The sequence below is a fragment of the Rattus norvegicus genome, chromosome X (genome assembly GCF_036323735.1).
Source record: "Rattus norvegicus strain BN/NHsdMcwi chromosome X, GRCr8, whole genome shotgun sequence".
Taxonomy (NCBI): Eukaryota; Metazoa; Chordata; class Mammalia; order Rodentia; family Muridae; genus Rattus; species Rattus norvegicus.
Genome location: NC_086039.1, coordinates 65,988,735 through 66,007,893, shown reverse-complemented (window position 1 = coordinate 66,007,893; position 19,159 = coordinate 65,988,735). Strand labels below are relative to the sequence as shown.

The following is a 19,159-nucleotide window of genomic DNA, read 5'->3' as shown; positions in this document are numbered from 1 at the left end:
CTGTGTGGGGTCTCAATAAATTTCAGGGACAGTAAGACTACAGAGAAGCTACAGGTTCTACTGAGATAATTTGGCACTAAGTTCATTGGGCCCAATAAGGCTGGATTTACAAGAGAGTTAAGAAATAAATTATTTCAGTTGGGACATTAGAAATGGAATGGGGTTATATTTGCTAAGACTCATGGTGGAGCATAAGTCTTTTTGGGCAGTAGGAGAGTCTTTGGTCTAAAGGACTTAGACTGACATGTAAATCAGCCCTGCTATGTGAATAAAGGCTGTGAAATGCTAAAGAAATCTAAAGACAGGCAAAGCAGACAAATGGATCTGCTCTGTGTGAGTCACTCAAAGGAATGTGAACCGCGATTTATGTTGAGCTAGAATTTGTAAGGAAAAAAGCCAAATGTGCTAGTGAGATTTGGAGAGGTTTTAAAGCCTAAAGAGTTGATGGAGGGCAAAAATGATAAAATGATGAAAACGAAAAAGACCACACTTGTCCTAGGGGCAAGCCACTACCTACAGAGTAAACTGTGTCACTTCTCTACAAAAAATATGCTAGGTTAGATTGTTCATCCTGCCTAGGGCCCTCTGAGCAGCCACATATGGCTTTTGGTTAAATAACAACAGCAACTGTATCCATAGTGCCATCCTAGAGCTTATTAAAACTCTTGGGAATGTAGCTCACAACAGGGCAATGAATGGTCCTACTCCTTCCTGGCCCTGACCTTGATAGAGCAGATTGAACTAGTTCTTCAAGGCTCATTTGAAGATGGAGAAATTCCTGAATGTTCCATTGTACTACCCCAGAATGAAGAGAAGTAGCACATGGATAATGACTAGAGATTCAGGGACCTAAATAAAATAGTGCCTCACATCCATACCGTAGTATCTAATATGGCTGTTTTAAGGGAAACTGATGAAAACAATGGAGTCTTTTGTAGTAGAATTTGTTGACATTCTTCTTTAATACTTCCTTAGCTACTGACTCCTGAGATCAAATGACACTGAATGGTTGGTGATCATTTTCTGTAAAAAGATTTTTACACAGAAAATAAAATAATAAACTCTGAAAATTTTATTGATTGTACAGCCTAGTTTATTGTTGACTAAACACACTGAGAGTTATCTGAGAATACAGAAACACAGTTGAGAAAATTCCTCCATAAAATTCAAATATAAGTAAGCCTTTGGAGGCATTTTCCTAATTAATGATTGATGGGTGAGGTTCTAACTCATTGTTGCTGATACCAAACCTGGTTAGGCAGTCTTGGGGTATGGAAAGCAAGCCAGTAAACATTATATTTCTTATGACATCTGCATAAGTTTCAGTCTCCAGGTTACTGCTTTAAGTTTCTGCCTCAAAGTCCTTCAATGATGGGCTGTGATATGGAAGTCTAAGCTGAAATAACCTTTTCCTTCCACAGATGCTTTTGAACATGGTGTTTTATCACAGCAGTAGAAACCCAAAAGAAGACACAGATCTAGAAAAATCTGGAAAAAATAAAACAGCAGATTAAAAATATGGGTGGAGGTATCCTATATGGGTGCCTTTTTGGCACTCCCAGAAATCATAATGCCCAAATGCCAGGAGTGTACTACCTTCCTGTGGATTGTTGGCCAGACAACCCAAAGAGGAACTCAAAATGATAAAGATTATTGTCACCGTTGTTGGTTGTATACTAAAACTAGATAGAAGGACACTATTGCTGACAATACCACATACTTTGGTTTCAGAACATCAGACTGGGAACAAGCTCTATCCTGCCTAGCTACTGGCTAACTATAATTGTACCAGAAAGGCCCATACAGGTTGCTGGAGGAGGACTGTCACCAACAATCCTACTCATCTCTAGCCTCTGCATGCTATGCTACTGAAATGTAATATGCCCCATGGCAAGGTGTGCTAGCTGCTGCAACAGTGTCATGGTATGTTATAAGTACCATCCACAACTCACTTTTTGAAGGTAAGGCCCATTCTACAGACAAAATTCACATTTAATACTATAAGGCAGGATAGAAACTTATAGTTGGGAAGGTTGCAAGCCTCCCTAGGGAAGCAATGTCTATCCATTGTTTTTTGTTTTTTTTTTTATGGTTATAATATTCCTGTCAAAGTGTCTTTTGAACATCTATATTTATGCCCATAGAGTACTGCTGCAGTCCACGTTTGTGTGGAACTTGTTTTAGCAAGTGTTATTTGCTGTTAGAATGAATGATAACTAGTTAAACCATTGAGGATACATGACTGTTGAAGGGGCATGGCTTCCCAGTGCTCAACAAAGGATCTTTGGCATGTCTCACATTCAAGGCTCAGAGAACGTAAAAACTGGAGGATAGGGGTCCAGTGTTGAAATATGACCATGTCCTTTCAGATATAATGTGATGTCATCTTAGAATAGACAGTATCTTGGCCGGATATCTGTGCAATCAATTGAGCAGTACAATAGATAGATCTGGGTTTATGGTCAGACTAGTAGAGGAAAGAGATGGTATGGGATCTTCATGAGGGTCTAGTCCATACTTCTGCCAGCACTACCCTAGCTACGAGTAATCCTAGGAGACACTAAGGTATATAGAAAGTGGAGGGGCTGAAGAGATGACTCAGCAGTTAAGAGCACTGACTGCTCTTCCCGAAGTCCTGAGTTCAAATCCCAGCAACCACATGGTGGCTCACAACCATCTGTAATGAGATCTGATATCCTCTTCTGGTGTGTCTGAAGACAGTTATAGTGTACTTATACATAAAATAAATAAATAGATATTTAAAAAAGAAAGTGGAAAGGGGTAACTGTAATGGGGACTTCACGATACACCTTCTATAAGGTTGCCATCAGTAAGGCTGGGACTTTGTGATGATGCAGCTGCTTAGTGTCATACATACACAAGTAAGTACTGTAAATCCTTGCCTATGGTCACTGAACCCAGTAAAGTCATTGATTTGACAAACTAGATTTTGATGAAAACCATTATTCTGGCCTCACATTGGTGCCACACTTTACATAGTTACATCTGCCTGGTTTCAGTGTGCAGGTCCACTCTCCACCTTTGCTTGTTACCTTTGTCTCTGAGGTTCTTTCACTGGCAAAAACAATACTGATCAGTGGGATGGCTGCAAGGGTGGCAGCTGGAACAGTGGAAGTATAAACAGTAGTGGTGCTTTCCAGGGGTTTATTCATGGGAGAAGCTAACTGGCAGTGCCCATCTTGTGGGCAGTTCACTGGCCTAATGAGTAGGGTAGCTATGTGTGACATAGCTTAAGCAGCCGCAGCACAGCAACAAAGGGCACCCAGGTCCATATATGGGAGTTCACTATTGTGCAGAGCAAATGATGGTTAGTCCCGGCCCTTTCCTTAGCTATATTCTGTCACTCAGCTGAAAACCTGCCAATTTACCCTATTCTATTATCCTACCTGACTCTATCCTAGTGACCTTCCAATTTCCCTCACATTTCCCTTTCATTGTGGTCACTTCTCAACAAGGATTAACAGTGTTATTTTTAGAAAGGTACATAAGTATACTTATTATCTGTGACTGCTGGGTCACTTGCCCCTGACCATTTCTTTTATATTCTTTATTCTCCTCTTCCACCTTTTGGGAACTTACCCTTTACTGAGTCTGATGCTTGGAGAAACTACAACCCCCCAGGAGCACTTTTAATTCCACAGGTTTGTTTCTGCAGCAACGATCTGACCATGCCAGAAAGAGGTTCCATTCAATCAAGTTTAATTCACAGGCTGTTACTTGTAAAGTCAATATGTCCTTTTTCGGCTACTTGTTACTGAGTTGCTTTTTGGGAGCTTAAGATAATGCAGGGCATCTGCATTAATGAAAGAAATAGCTTTCATTTAATTTATTTAGCTTTATTAAGTTTTAATTGAGCATATACATAGTCACAAAGGATTCACAAAGATCTGTAGTTTTAAACACTTGAAAAATGATTCCAGTCAAAATATACTTAAATACAAAACCCAGCTGACATAAAATAATCTCAGAGTCAGCCATCTCTAAACTCTTAATTTTAACCCTTCCCACATTTGAACAGATCATCTGAGTAGAGCTTCAGAGTAGAACTTGAAGCTATAGAACTTTATAATTCACCCTTACTGGTTGTCAAACAGAACAGTTCCAGAAACAGTTGCTGTGTTCTTCCAAAGTCCAACCTCAATCTTTCGGGGAATTTCAGTGTTTGATATAAACAAGCACACATAGATAAAACAGTATTTTTTTTCTTTTTTTTTCTTTTTTGCAGTTTGTTTGCGAACTATTTTGGCAGAGAAATGGTTAAATATAACACCATAAAACACTGTAAGCACACTTTAGAAGAGCACCGTAAATGAGTACGATTACACTTAATATATTACTATGATATCTAAAACATTAACAAATATAAATATGTAATACAATTATTGAGAATTACATTGAGTCATAAATAAAGGGGATCTTAGGAAACAGATGACAAGTCAGAATAGAAACCCTGTGTCATTTCTGTTCTTTGTAAACACTTTACATCTTTCAAGTTTTCTTCTTTGATTTCTTATCTGCCACCCTTCTCAGAGCAGAAATGCTTAAATACTGAAAAGCCTACTTGAGGAACTAACTCAAAATTATTCATTTGCCTATTACTTGGCTTGTGCTTCGTTTTTTTTTCAGTCCCCTAGAATTCTGCTAGTGTCCCTGTCTGCTCTGTAAAGCTCTTTCCTCTCAGCAGTGTTCTGTCCAACCTCATTTCAAGTAATCGAAACAGGCAGTAGAAGCTTCTCTGTTTCCCCCATTGAAATACATCAAGTAATATTTTCTTAAATATCTTCATAGCTAGCCTTCTTAGTTGTGTACTGGTCTGCACTTCAAGGGGAGCACAGCAACATTAATTTAACAATATTTACCAGTAACAGTAGTAACACTATAATTAGAGTAATATTAACAGCAATGATCACAAGGTGGGTAACAAGAAAATGAACCTGTTAACAATAATAATAATACCTATTATCACAGATAAACCTTGCAATAGCCCTATAAGATAGTAGGCATTATTATCCACCTTATATTGATGAGGATACTGGGGCACACTAAGGCCACATGGCTTTCCTAAGGTCACACAAATGGTTGACTCTAGAACAAAAAAAAAAAAAGCCTTGTCCCATTATTCTGAGTCCTGGGCTTGTTTCCACTGTAGGGAATTCTTGCCTTACATCAAAATCAAAGCACAGAGTGCTTTTCCTTGTACAGATGCTGTTCCTGTTACTCAAATCAAACATGTGCTAGCTTTCTTTCAGTAACAGGTTTCTTAAAGCCATTACTCTCTGCTAAAGTAAATCAATTAGATCACCAAAGGTCCTATACCTAAGGAAAAGTTTGTGGCCATGAATAAATGTGTCTTCTACATAAAGTTATCTTAAATTAGTTCACAATGTTATAGCTCTTAAATTTATAAGCAGATACTAAGACCTACATTTACAATCAGTATTAAATTATAACTATTCACAAAGAAAATATAAGCAAACAATTTAGCTAGAAAGAACAATCTCATTAAGGAATGCTAAGATCTCAAGGAAACTGTTAGACTCTTCTCAATATCCTTGCACATGGTGCCCTCTGATGGATTTTCTAAGACAACATAACACACACAAACAAAAAAGTTTACTCTCCTAGGAAGGAAGGAAATCTCTGTGACAAAAAAAAAGTATATGAAACTGAAAGAGGGAGATCTGTGTACAGGGAAAACTGGAAAAGGAATAATGAATTAATATTAGACTTTGCCTGACACCATGAAGAGCGAGGAGGGAAGGAACAAGGAAAAATGGAAAGGGAGGGAGATGGGAAGGGAGCGACCAAGGGAGATGGGGGGGGGGCGAGGGAGAAGAGAGTGAAAAGTAGGGGAAGCAAACAGAGAAAGATAGAGTCTAAGGTGGAACAAAGCACCGGAAATGAGGAGGCTTCAATTACAGAAGAGATGATGAGCCTCAGCACAGGAAGTTGTGAACCTCTGGTTAAGGCAGCAACCAAAATCCAAGTTTAATAGCCCAGAGCAAAGAAATATGGAAAACGTGAGCACCTGGGTGAAATGTTGGAAGGAGAGAGAAGCAGTGTTGTAATCTATAGGGGTATGCTTAAATAAGAATATATAATGTACACAGCATGTGAAACTGATGTAAGTTACAAAAAATAAAGAATGCTAAATAAAGTGAATTGAGTTGAAATGCTGTATATGAGAAAGGGAAATAAAACTAGAGCCTTTAGTGAGAATGTGATATAGTTAGGGGAAAGCATAGAAACAGCAAAGGAATGGAATTAGCACAGAAGAGCACAATTCAAATTATGAATCTATTCAATTTTCACAGGGAGATATACAACATAAATAAAATAAAATCAAAAAAAGGAAAAAAAAAGGAGTGAAGCACCAACTGTAAAGAAATGCTGATTCCAGAGGCAAAAATTTGCCACAATCTCAGAGCCTGCAAGACTTCACTTAAGGCATGAAATCTTGTCTAGGCTCAATTAGCATGGAAATTACAGGTAGAAATAAGTGAGAGCACCAGGCAGGTGGATAGCATGAGAGGTAACAAGGGGCAATATATACATGCTTGTACCTGTGTTAACATAAAACCGTGTGAAGGTATGTACATGTAAGCACTTGATTATGCCATGTTCCAATTTAGGATGCAAAAAATTATAGTTGATAAGGAGTAGTTTGGGTGTTGAAAGTGCTAATCTAGTTGTCTTCGAAAATATTAGAGGAAAGATATGACCAGAAATCAATGGAGAGTCAACTCAGATGGGCAGTTCTGATAGGAAAGGTCAATAAATTCATCAGAGACCACATATGCCAGTATACACTAGTTATATTAGCTAGTACAAATATCAAGTAGTTCCTTCAGATAAAGTCTACAGTTTATACACAAGATGAGACATCTGAAGCTGCGGAAATCAGTCTAAAGTCAAAGATCTGTACAGACTGAGTTTTACAGTCACATTTACAAAGATGGGCAATAGAAGTTCAGAGTCATTCATCTTTATTTCTTGTTCCTTAACATGAGTATTTGCCTCAGACTAAGTTGATGCAGAAAGTAATTATATAAGAGCACCAAGTCGGTGCTCAAGGGCAGTAAAGAGGTGAAGGTAGGTGTACCTATTGGCAGAGAGGGGCTACCATGTAGTCTTCCTCGTAAGTCTTTTTTACACTGATGTCTTTCAACCACAGTCCCTCTATCTTACTATCTCTACTAGTGATGACCACAGGTCAAAACTAGAGGCAACAAAAGATTCTTATTCAGGAAATCTGGTTCTCAGAAATGCATCTGCACAGTCAGTTTTCTGGAGTATGGCACAGCAGACTACTCAATTAGAGTTCTGCTGCCAGAACTACAAATCAAAACCATGAATGGATTTGTGAGGCTGCACATGATATTAAACCATGGTCCTCAGTATCTAAGTTACAGGTTATCCCATCTCTGATTGAATTGTCTGTGCCAAGGTACTCATTAAATAAGATTCCAGTGGATCAGTGATTGCCCAACTTAGTGAGTGCTAGTCTGCATGTGGATGCAAAAGTAAGAATCCCGGGTTGAGGGCCCCGGCTCTTCATCTAGAGAGGGATCTGGATCCTCCCATTCCCCCTGGACAGAGACCTGGGAATTATCCCCTGTGGCCAAACTGGGATCCTCAAAAACCTGAGGCTCTGGAACAGCCAGGGGAACTCGTAGCAGTGAGGATGTTCGGAGCTCCCGAAGCTCATGACTCTCCCGTGGTTGTATTTGCTGAACCTGGGAGCTACTACACACAAACAGTGATTGCATCCTGAAAGAGGAAATAGATCTCAGTTTGGCACGGAAGCTCCTGTTGAGCCAACAATAGATGAAAGGATTGTAGCAGGTGCTACTCATCGCAAACCAATGAAAGGCATAGAAAATCACACTGTCATTTTCTACACCTGCACTGGAAATAAGAACCACATAGAAATTAAGCGGAAACCAACAAACTGCAAAGACCAATACAATAAGTATCAGCATCCGGATGCTCTTCTTGCGCTTCTGGTAGTGTGCCATAAGTTGACGAGCCGATGCATCACCAATAGCATTTTGAATCCACAACCTCTTTCCTAGGTGAGAATAGGTTCCGACAATCACCAGAAGTGGCAGGATGTACAGCAAGATAAATGTCCCAAGGTCCACATACTTCGAAACCAGTGTGCTGGGTCCAGGAAAGGAAGGGAGGCAGTAGCTCCTGACATCACCATCCCTGGAGGAAAGCAAAATAGAAATTAAGATAACATGACTAACTGAATAAATACGTGAACACTTCTAGTAGCTACTTGTAGAGTGTGTCCATATAAAGTCCCAGGCCCTAGAAACTTTAGGTCTTAATTTCTTCAATTTTAAAATTAAGGAGGTTAACTAAAATGTTATCTCTTGCAGGTCTAGTCTGGATTAAACTGAAGACAACCAGATTCGCCATTGCCAGTTATCTTGATTGTCCATCCTCTTGGTTCCACTAACACATTGGAATTAGAAAATGGCACCTTGTCTTCGATTCAGGAAAATGGGGGAGTGATGAAAGTGAAGTTAAGAACATCACAAAGGTGAACTTTCTGGGAGTCTCTAGAAAGATAAAAGGTGAAATTGTCCATTATGTCTGACTTACATGTTGACGAGAGTGAAGAGATTTTGGTAAATTGCATGTGGCAGAGCAAGGAACACTGCAATACTCCAGATCACGCCAACAACAAATAAGCTCTGAGAGTGGGTTAGCCTTGGTTTCATTGGGTGCAGAATAACCTACAAAAGAGAAGCAACAGCCTTCCTGAATGAGCCCAGGTCAGTGTACTGTGCATAATCAGACACAGGTTAATAAGTTTCTGCTTGGGTTACAGAATTTACTTGGACTATTAATTTATTTTATTCCAGTATCAACACTGATGGATTGAAGGTAGTTTAGGGGGAAAGAGAAAATGCATAAAAACACACATATATAGTCTCAAAGCTCTGAAATTCGAAACGGTCTCCAGCTATAAGAGTAATGACAGTGGGGAAAGTGTCTGAAAACATTCTATTCTCAAAGATGTTTCCACCCTATAGATTTCTTTAAGATGTCTAAGCTTCCTGGCCATTTCTCAGTGCCTGCACTTTTACTCAGAAGTGTCCTCAGGTTGTCTTACCCGGTGCCGGTCCATAGCAACTGCCATCAGGGTAAGGGTTGAAACATGGAGGGAACAGTACTGAGCAAACCGACTGACGTGACACATGATCCTACCAAACACCCACTGTCCACTCAGGAAACGAGCCTAGGGTAAGAAAAGGGGGAGGAGAATAGGTTCATTATTAAAATACTGCCTTTAAGCATCGCAGAGAAGCTAGGGTCCAGAGTGGAGGCCCCAGGCATGCATATTCCTGTTTGTCTTCTAAGTTCCATCACCTATACCTAAAATGGAGCAGCTACATTCTGAAGTGCTGAAATCAACTCTATAGAAATCACTCACCAGAGCAAATGGACTGTTGAGCAGGATTATCAAAATGTCAGATATTGCCAGATTGAAGATGAGAAGGCCTGTGGATTTCTTGGTTTCCTTGTGCTTGACAAAAACTTGGCAGACCAGGGAGTTGCCAAAGAGAGATATCACTATGATGACTGCATATGCAAAAGTCAGCACGATCTTCGCCATGATGTGGGGATTGCCCCCTAGCCATTTAGTGACGGTTCCTCTTGGCCCTCCCCATTCTGCACTGGAGATATTGGTTCCATTCTGGGTTGTATGATTGCAGCTTTGATCCTCGATTGATGGAACCCAACTGACATTTTCTCCGAGCCAATCAATGGCACTTTCCATTTGTAACAGGAAAGGAGATGCTTCCTTGAAGGAAGCATTCATTTTTGTCAGGGGAGAATTAAGCAGGTCCTAAGGGACCATAAAGAATATAGATACTGAAGTCCTTTTTCCAAATCCTTGCAAACAGAAACTCCTGGTTCCACCTAAAGGGGGAAGGATCAAACACATTAGCATTGTATAAACAGTGGGTCCAACAAAGAAGCCAGGAGCCAGGTTTTCACATTGTTTTTAATAGAAGCTAGCAGGCTTGCTAGTCAGCCCACTTTCACTAATATGATAGAATCCTGTGAAGCCAATTAGATCACACATATAACGTGATCAAGCCAGAAGAAATGGGCTTCTAAATAGGTGGTGAGTCTCTAACTGCAGAGGCTATCACCTGTTTAATAAAGGACGAGGGAAGTAATGTGTATGTTTGCATACATCTAAAAGGGTAGGATGTCAGAGACTATAAACTTAAAAGGAAGACTTTTGTTTTCATTTCCATACTACCCCTGTCACTAAACAGCACCATGACTGCACAAATAACTATGACTGACAAAAAATTAATTTCATATTTCTAAATTTTAAAAAGACCCTCAAAATGTTTTCAACATAAAGAAATAGTAAATTTGTGAGATGAAATTTATGCCAATAATACACAGTCCAATACTTTTGCACCGCATACATTTGTCAAAATGTAATAATATATACCACAAATATGCATTATCATCGTGTCAACCAAAAGTAAAACTACATACCTAAAAGGTATTTTTCCTTGGCTTTTCTAACTATCTAATAAAGATGCTATATGCTTCATAAGCTGGTGCAGAAGATTAAATTGGTATGCACGAATGAACATGTATACTATTCAAATAACTTCATGATAGAAAATTCTCTGTTTCCTTCTGTTTGAATCCATTTTCATTGTTTTTAAGCAAGTAAGTTCTGGTTAAAAGGGAGAAAATGACGTTTCTCCTGTGTGTGTGTGTGTGTGTGTGTGGGTGGGTGGGTGGTTTTGTTGTTAGTTCATGTCCATGGGTGTTGTGCATGGACTTTTGTGTATATCTGTCTTGTATGACTGATTTAATTTAGAAAGTTATGTTATATTGCTTATGTAAACTTACATGTAGCGTGATTTATATTGCCATGATGCAGTGTACATTTTCTAAACAAGACCTTAGTGTGTATTAGGTGGTATGTTTGCATGCTATGAAATTATGTGATAAGTTTCTCTGCTGTACATGCACTTGTATGGTATGTTTTGTTCAGTGTGTCCGGTATATGTTTGTGTAGAACAAGTAATGTAGTGCTGTTTGTGGTATTGGTTATGCTGGGGAGGAGTAACAGATTTTCCTTGTTTTTCTCTCTTCCCACCTCTTTCTGGCTCCTTCTCCACACACAAAATCTACTAAGGCAAATTTTGGATGTAGCTGAGTGACACTTAGGATGCCTGAAAAACTGAGTTCCATAGTAAACACACCACAATTACATCACAAATATTTTAATCAGAGTGCCCCCCACACACTTCTTATTCCAGAACTGGTAATGCTAAAGCAGAAAGACCACAAGTTTGAGGACAGCTTTGGCTGTAATAACCAGTTTCAAGTGGAGATGTATACTGTTAGCCTGTTTCAAAAATGTTTGTGTTATGGGGAAAACAAGGAGAATCCTTATACTAGGGTTTGGGATCCCTTTTGACCACATAGAGTTCCTAAATTCTCTTCTGACTGGGTGCAGTCAGGCTGTGGTGCATGGCTCTGAGCAAGGGGTGCCCCCCCCAACATAGCATCTAAATAAGCCAGGTTTTGAGCCTTAAGGTTTGAGCTTCTGCCCCTCCCTTTGTTGCAGGGGAATATGAGGGGCGGGGGAGGGAGCTCCAAGCCGTTTCTGGAATTTTCTAAGCCATCAAGTGGGGAAGGGATTTAAAAACTCGAGATTATTTATTTTTGTGAAGAACTACTTCTCTCCAGCAAGACTTCTCTTTAGTCAAACGGTCAGAAGGGGGCAGTGGAGAGGAATATGTAATTTCATTCATAGCCCCTTCCCCAAATTTCAGGAGGGCGGTGCTTCAAGGAACCACGTCATCTTGAGACCTCAGCCTCGCGAGGGTGGTTGCTATTGGTGACCACCCCTCAACCTCCAGCAACACCCTGGAGACTGAGGTCCTAGAGTTCTAATTACAGAGATTTGTTTTTTACTGTCTTGCTGGTAGGAAGGATGACGAACACTGATCCTTCTCTACCCCATGCTGGGGTCCCCTCCCCAGTTATGAAGTAAATGATTCCAGCTGGGAAGGGTTCTTGTTGGAGGAGAAGTACCCTTTGCAGCCCTTTACAGCCCTTTGTAGCCCTTTGCAGCCCACCTTCTCCCTGGAGAGCGAGATAGGGAGGAGGGTGAGGGGTCTGAGAAGGGAATGCGTATCCCGCCGCATCGCATCTCTAAAACTGGCAGCTGGCTTTCCAAGTCATGAGGTCAAGCTTACAGTTGGTGTGTACTTTGATGCGCAAGAAATCACCACTACCACCATCCCCTCCACCAACACCACCACCACCAGAGTAACAACAACAACAACAACAACAACAACAACAACAACAACAACAACAACACAAAACCAGCGTTTTCTCATCGTAGAAGTGCGACAGTGTGGGGGCTAAATCACCAAGAAGTCCGAGATGTAGTAAATAGAAAAGAGCACTTTCAAACAGGTTTTGGAGCAGATATCCTCACTTTTTAGGAGTGCCAGGATCCCTGATGATAGGGACAAAACAGGAGGGAATTTCTAGGGACTCACCCAGAGCTCTTAAGAAATCGGTATTTTGCGCTTGCAGATAACCTGTGGAAGAAATGCATCCCAAAAAAGAATACAGGATGAGGACTCGGGGGTGTGGGCGCCTGGTAGACTTGGGGCTGCCATGTCCCCAAATCTTTCTATTTCATGGGCAGTCTGACTTTAGCTACCCATTTCCCTGTTTACCTGTTGTCAGTTGCAGGGACAGCAACTCACCCCCCACATATCTCCAGCCTTTCCTGTGAATGTTGAGAGACTTACCTTAGAATCCGGAGACGGACTGGGAAGCTAGGAGTCTAGCAGCCTCTGTCTGCTGGGCAGGCAGAGGAGACCTGAAGACGGACTAGCGGACTAGAGGGCTAGCCGCCTGTCCGTCCAGGTCCGTGCTCACTTCAGAGCCCGAGGTGCCTCTGGCTCTGCGCACCACAGCCAACTGCCGCAGGCAGAGTCGTGCGCACTCCCCCGCGTCAGTGGGACTGGGTAGTGACCCTCAGCAATAGGGGGCGGGGCCCCGCGGGGGCTGGCAGAGCTTTGCGCGAGACTTTGCCTGTACCACGAGATGCTGTCTGGGTCCGCAACACACAGGGTGGGGGGAATGGGGGGGCACAGGTGGCCTCTGCAGCTAAATCAGAGCTAGTTAATTTTTTCCACACTTGCACTGTGTAACTGAGGCTCTAGTCTTCCCTATTAAGACACGGACACTTTGGGGACTAGACCAGATGGTGCATCTGAATTTGGGGGTTGGTTCTGCGGATGGGGTACATTACTCCTTTTTTTAAAACCTCACTCATCTAAATACTCCCATTTCAGGTCATCAACCAGAATGTAATTAACTCAAGTTCTTTCATCCCGAATTTCCTACTACCCACCTCCCCAAGGTAACTTGGTCATCGTATTTAAAAATAAAACCTGCATGGAGCCATAACCAAGCAAACACGATGAAGCCTTCGGAACCGCAGAGGCTTGGAATCTGGAGGCAGAGGGTGGCAGGTGAAAGGGAAAAATAAACAGTTAGGGAACAGGCATCTTTAGAAAGCTGCCTTAGAGTGTACTTACAGTGATGCCGAACAACCTATGTGATATAAGAACTATGCATACGCTTTTGCAAGACCAGAGTGGTGAATATTTCCCACGGATCCATTTTTTCCCCTTAGGAAAAGGAAAGCGGGGGGAAAACAAAAGGAAGATGAAAAATACAGAAGCAGGAGTTTCCTGGCATAAAATTCCCAAGAATCAAGTCACTTTAGAATTTGAACCACTTGTTCAGCTATTTTGTTTCTAGAAAATTCTTTTTTCTGCCCTCATTTTGGTGTTTGGTGTGTGTGTGTGTGTGTGTGTGTGTGTGTGTGTGTGTGTGTGTGTGTGTGTGTGGTGTGTTTTCAGGTAGAGAAAATAGCCTCGCACTGTACTTTTAATTCACAGGTTAGATTCCTCATTTCTTCCATGATCTCTCTTCCGAATTTTCTCGAAGGAATATATAAGCAATCAGAGAGCTCTTAGTTGCAATGACTCACTGAGTCTCTCGGCATAGAACAGAGGTGCCCTTAATCTTTTCACATCTGATTTTTCACTCTGTAATATGCAAACTCTCCAGATTTCTATCAAGCTCAGTCTTTCTTTCAGGTAGTGCAAAAATTCCATTTCGTTTTATTTACAACATATTTCCTACCAAAGAGTGCAGGAGTAACTCCATCTGTCAAAATCACTAAATATCTTCCCCCCAAAGACAAAGATTTTCTTAAATCTTTCTCAAATATACTTGATTTGCTTTAGAGACTTCAGGAGAGTTCTACATCTCATCTTTCTATGTGTTCGTGTGATAGACCTCTCCTCTTAGTTACCCCTGGCTTTTAATAAAATAAAAAAAAATCAGAATAGCAACACCTCATAATTTTGCCTCACCCTAACTTTTAGCAGGAGATATTAAAACCGTTTCCATCTGGACATGAATATTTACCAAAAAAGGTGTTTATCCAAAGCAGAATAGAAGCAAGCTCATCTTTGCAGCATCCAGAAGTTCCTTTAATGACCAGTCTAGAAACACTGTGCTGTTTTCTACATAGGATTTATTCACTGAACACAGGAGCAGGAGAAATTCTGTCTGTAAAATTGGACACCAAATTTATCTAAGTCCCCAAAGAGTATGTTCTTGCGTCTCTCCTACAACTAAAATTCACTTCTAGACAATATTGAAAGATTCTGTATCTTCTCACGTCTTTATCAAAGTTCTCTTAAGCAACCAGCGTCTTCATGTCTTCATTTGACTCAGCATTTCCTCTGTAAAGGGGCCTATTCAATCTGTTCCACACTGGAAGAGAAGCCAAACACTCTAGAAACAATACTAACTATTCCTCCATTTTGCTAAATTTCAATGTCACATCCTTAGTTGGCCTCTGACAATCACTGATCGAACCCCTTCAAGCCCACAATGCCTTTAGACTTCAAGAGTCCCTCAACAACAGTAGGGTAACCTCAAGAAAGCACAACTGAGGGAGAATAGTGAATTCCAGACCTAGAAGGAGGCCATTTGGATAAGATAATCTAACTTGTTTTCACCATACAATGGCCTCAAAGTGATTACTTTCACTCAGTCCCCTGCTGCTTGCATAGCACACAACTCTATCTTGCTTTCCTGCTCCTTGTTCCTCTCCTAGGTAGACAACAGCATCATTAACCTTGCAGAAATCTTCTTCTTTACCCTGCTAAGCTTTGGTACAGCCAAGACATAGCTCTTTCTTCCATTCAGTGTCCAGGATTTAAGTTGCATCTTCAGCTTGCTTCTAAAGCTGCACTACTTGGTATTCTTCCGAAATCTTCCAGCTAAGGAATGCAGCGGCTGCACGTGTGGCTCACGGAGAGTTAGCTCAAGCCAGCCAATCGAGGGCTGAAGAAAGAGAGCACAAGCTCCAGAGCTGTCAAGCTCTTCCCACAGATCAAAGCCCTCCTGGTAACAGATTTATAGGATTTCACCGGGAAGGAGGAGTGGGCGGAGCTCCAGACTATTGGTTCAGAGAAAGGGCGCGCAGGGGGGAGGAGAGAGAGGCTGAGGGCTCTGTGGCTTCCTTTGCTGCCCACGGAGTGCCAGTTTTGAATAGTCTTAACATGGTAGGCACTGTTTCCCAGAATTTATGTTCAAATACAGGCAAATTTCTGCATTTACCTTCTACCCCACCGCAACCTACACATCTCTTGAAGGTACAGCTCTGGTCCAACATAAGGATGAGGTAAAAGGGCTTTCTTTGTTGAACACAGGGACACACCTGGTACATAATCTTATACAGTGCTGTTGATTTTTAAAGCTTTAACGCAAAATTAGCATGATTTTTTCATATGGACATATATATATTATGTATAATATATATTTCTTTTTCAAAGAGAAAACACACAAAAAGGCAAATAATGTGCTTCAGGTGGAAGTATTAGTGGGAAAGCCAAGCTGCCCTTTATACCGTAAGATTCTCCACATTCTCATGATGCCTCAAGATAAATTCTCTGAAGTGACAGCATAGTGTTAAACATGCCTGTTTCTCTTTTACACACTTGCTTGTCATACGTTGTGCATTTAGAAGTTCTGGTGTACTGGGTTTATGTGAGATTGCTCTGTAATCTGTGTGCTTTTCTGTCAGTAAGTTAATGTAGTTTGCTGAGGGTCTTTTAGTTGTTTATTGACTTGGGAATGTTTGTATACCCATCAGATTACCTAACCTTGTTGATGATTCCTGCCACAAAGCAGTCTTTTTAAAAAATATTTATCCTAACACCTCACCAAACTCTTCAGACTATTTTAATAAGCCTACTTACTAACTCAACCTTCTGACTTCTCTCCTCTCGGCATCCCTGAATAGCAATAGTTATAGCTCAACCAAGTCAGATTAATCTAAATAGCACTTTGATTATATCATGATTACTGCATATGAAGCATAAATAGTTGTCTTGTTTCTAAAATTCTGTCTTTCTAGAGGCTGTTCTAAAATTTGCTTCATACCATCTAAAACTGTTATTCAGACCCTAGACATGACATATCTAGTCACCTTCAATTTTAGTACTCAGGAAAGTCTTTGTTATTTTCTAATAGTGTCTTAAAATATAGTCATACAATTTACCTACATAAACTTCACAATCAAGTGTTTATGTAATATCCACACTTGTATAACCATCACCGAAATACATTCTAGAACCTTCTCATGACCACAAAAAGAAAAGTGGTGCCCATTTCTTTCCATTGTACCTAAGCATTCTTCTTCAACTTTGAAAAATAACTAATGTACTTTTTGTATATATGGATTTTATAAGTATACAATTATAGATGTTTTATGGTCTTGTTTTATATGGCATAGTGGTTTCTTTTATTAAAATATTATTTTATATGTATATATGTTGTGCTTGCATATATGCATGTGCACCATACATACACTTAGCGCCCTTGGAAGCCCAAAGACAACATTGGACTCCTAATAATTGTAAGTTATACAGATTATAAGCCATCATGTGGGAACAGGGAACCAAACCCAGGTCCTCTGGAAAAGGGTAAGACCCCTTAATCAGTGGGCCATCTCTCCACCCACAAAGTTTTCCTTTATAAATAGAATATATAAATGTAACAAGAGAATGGGTTTTATTGTGATATTTTCATATATAATGTACATTGCTCATACCTTCTCTTAATCTTCACCTCCTCCTATTTATCTCTTTATACATCCCTAATAGCTTCCACCCCACAACTTTACTATCATTTTTTATTCTTCTAAATTCCATATGAGAGAAAATATACAACACTTGGAGGGATGATTAAAATTGATTTTTTTATGATGGAATCTAGAACCACTAGAATTTGGACAAAATATTATGGATATGAGCACAAGGGATTGTTAATATTGTGATAATTGAGATGTGATTATGACCACATAAAATATTAGTGTACTATTCCATGGGCAATGGTCCAGGACTGAATAAGAAGGAAAATAAGCATGCATATTCATTTTCTCTGCTTCTAGAGTACAGATACAATGTAAGCAACTGCTTCATGCTTCTTTCACTGTGACTTCTTTACTGTGAAAGACTGTACTGTAAACTGTGAGAATTTCAGCCAAGGCAAACCCTTAATCTCTTTTTTTTTCTGAAGTGATTTTATTTTCTTTTTCTTTCTTTTTTATTGGATATTTTTTATTTGCATTTCAAATGTTGATCCCTTTGCAACTTTACCTTCCTTAAGACCCCTATCCCATCCCATTCCCCTTCTTCTATATGGGTGTTCACCCTCACTAAATACCCCTTCCCACATCCCCACCTTGACATTCCCCTACACTGGGGGGTCCAGCCTTGGCAAGACTGTGTTTCTCCTCCCATTGATGCCCAACAAGGCCATCCTCTGCTACATATGCAGCAGGAGTCATGGGTCTATTCATATGCACTTTTCGGGTAGTGGTTTAGTCCCTGGGAGGTCTGATTGATTGGCATTGTTGTTCTTATGGGATTGCAAGCCACTTCAGCTCCTTCAATCCTTTCTTGAACTTCTCCAACAGGGATTCTGTTCTCAGTTCAATGATTTGCTGCTAGCATTCCCTTCAGTGTTTGTCACACTCTGGCTGAGCCTCTCAGGAGACAGCTACATCAGGTTCCTGTCAGCATGCACTTCTTGGCTTCGTCAATATTGTATAGGTTTGGTGGCTGTAAATATATAGGCTGGATCCGCACGTGGGGCAGGCTCTGAATGGCCATTTCTTCAGTGTCTGCTCCAAACTTTGTTTTCATATCCCTCTCTATGAATATTGTTGCTCCCCCCTTTAAGAAGGAATGAAGCATCCACATTTTGGTCATCCTTCTTCTGGAGTTTCATGTGGTCTGTGGATTGTATCTTGGAAAATTAGAGCTTTGGGGCAAATATCTACTTATCAGTGAGTGCATACCATGTGTGCTTTTCTGTGTTCAGTTTACCTCACTCAGGATGATATTTTTTAGTTTATTCCACTTGCCTATGAATTTCATAAAGCCATTGTTTTTGATAACTGAGTAGTACACCAATGTGTATATTTAACACATTTTTTGTATCCATTCCTCTGTTGAAGGGCATCTGGGTTCTTTCAAGCTTCTGGCTATTATAAACAAGGCTGCTATGAACATAGTGGAGCATGTGTCTCAGTTGTATGTTGGAGCATTATTTGAGTATATGACCAGGAATGGTATAGCTGGGTCCTAGGGTGGTGCAATGTCCAATTTTCTGAGGAACCTCCAGACTGATTTCCAGAGTAAATGTACCAGCTTGCAGTCCCACCAACAATGGAGGAGTGTTCCTCTTTCTCCACATCCTCCCCAGCATCTGTTGTCACCTGAGATTTTTATCTAAGCCATTCTGACGGGTGTGAGGTGGAATGTTAGGGTTGTTTTGATTTGCATCTCCCTAACTACTAAGGATTTTGAACATTTCTTTAGCTGCTTCTCAGACATTCCGTATTCCTCAGCTGAGAATTATTTGTTTAGCTCTGGACCCTTTTTAATAGGGTTATTTGGCTCTGTGGAGTCTAACTTCTTGAGTTATTTGTATATTTTCGATATTAGCCCTGTACCTGATATAG

General features: G+C 40.5%; 1 protein-coding gene across 1 annotated transcript; it reads right to left on the bottom strand.

Annotated features, from left to right (window-relative positions):
* Window positions 1-7,511: 7,511 nt before the first annotated feature.
* Window positions 7,512-13,024, bottom strand: Pgr15l (G protein-coupled receptor 15-like). The gene is made up of 5 exons (NM_001106583.1): window positions 12,849-13,024; window positions 9,470-9,960; window positions 9,149-9,274; window positions 8,635-8,768; window positions 7,512-8,232 (listed from the first exon to the last, which is right to left on the bottom strand). Exons 2-5 carry the CDS (start codon window positions 9,857-9,859, stop codon window positions 7,512-7,514), a joined length of 1,371 nt encoding a protein of 456 aa, NP_001100053.1. The 5' UTR covers window positions 9,860-9,960; window positions 12,849-13,024.
* Window positions 13,025-19,159: the final 6,135 nt, after the last annotated feature.

Coding starts and splice junctions, on each gene's coding strand:
- Pgr15l (NM_001106583.1), bottom strand. CDS start 9,859: ATGAATGCTTCCTTCAAGGAAGCATCTCCTTTCCTGTTACAAATGGAA. Junction 9,275..9,469: donor TCAACAGTCCATTTGCTCTG/GTGAGTGATTTC, acceptor TTCTTACCCTAG/GCTCGTTTCCTGAGTGGACA. Junction 8,769..9,148: donor TTGCTATGGACCGGCACCGG/GTAAGACAACCT, acceptor TCTCTTTTGTAG/GTTATTCTGCACCCAATGAA.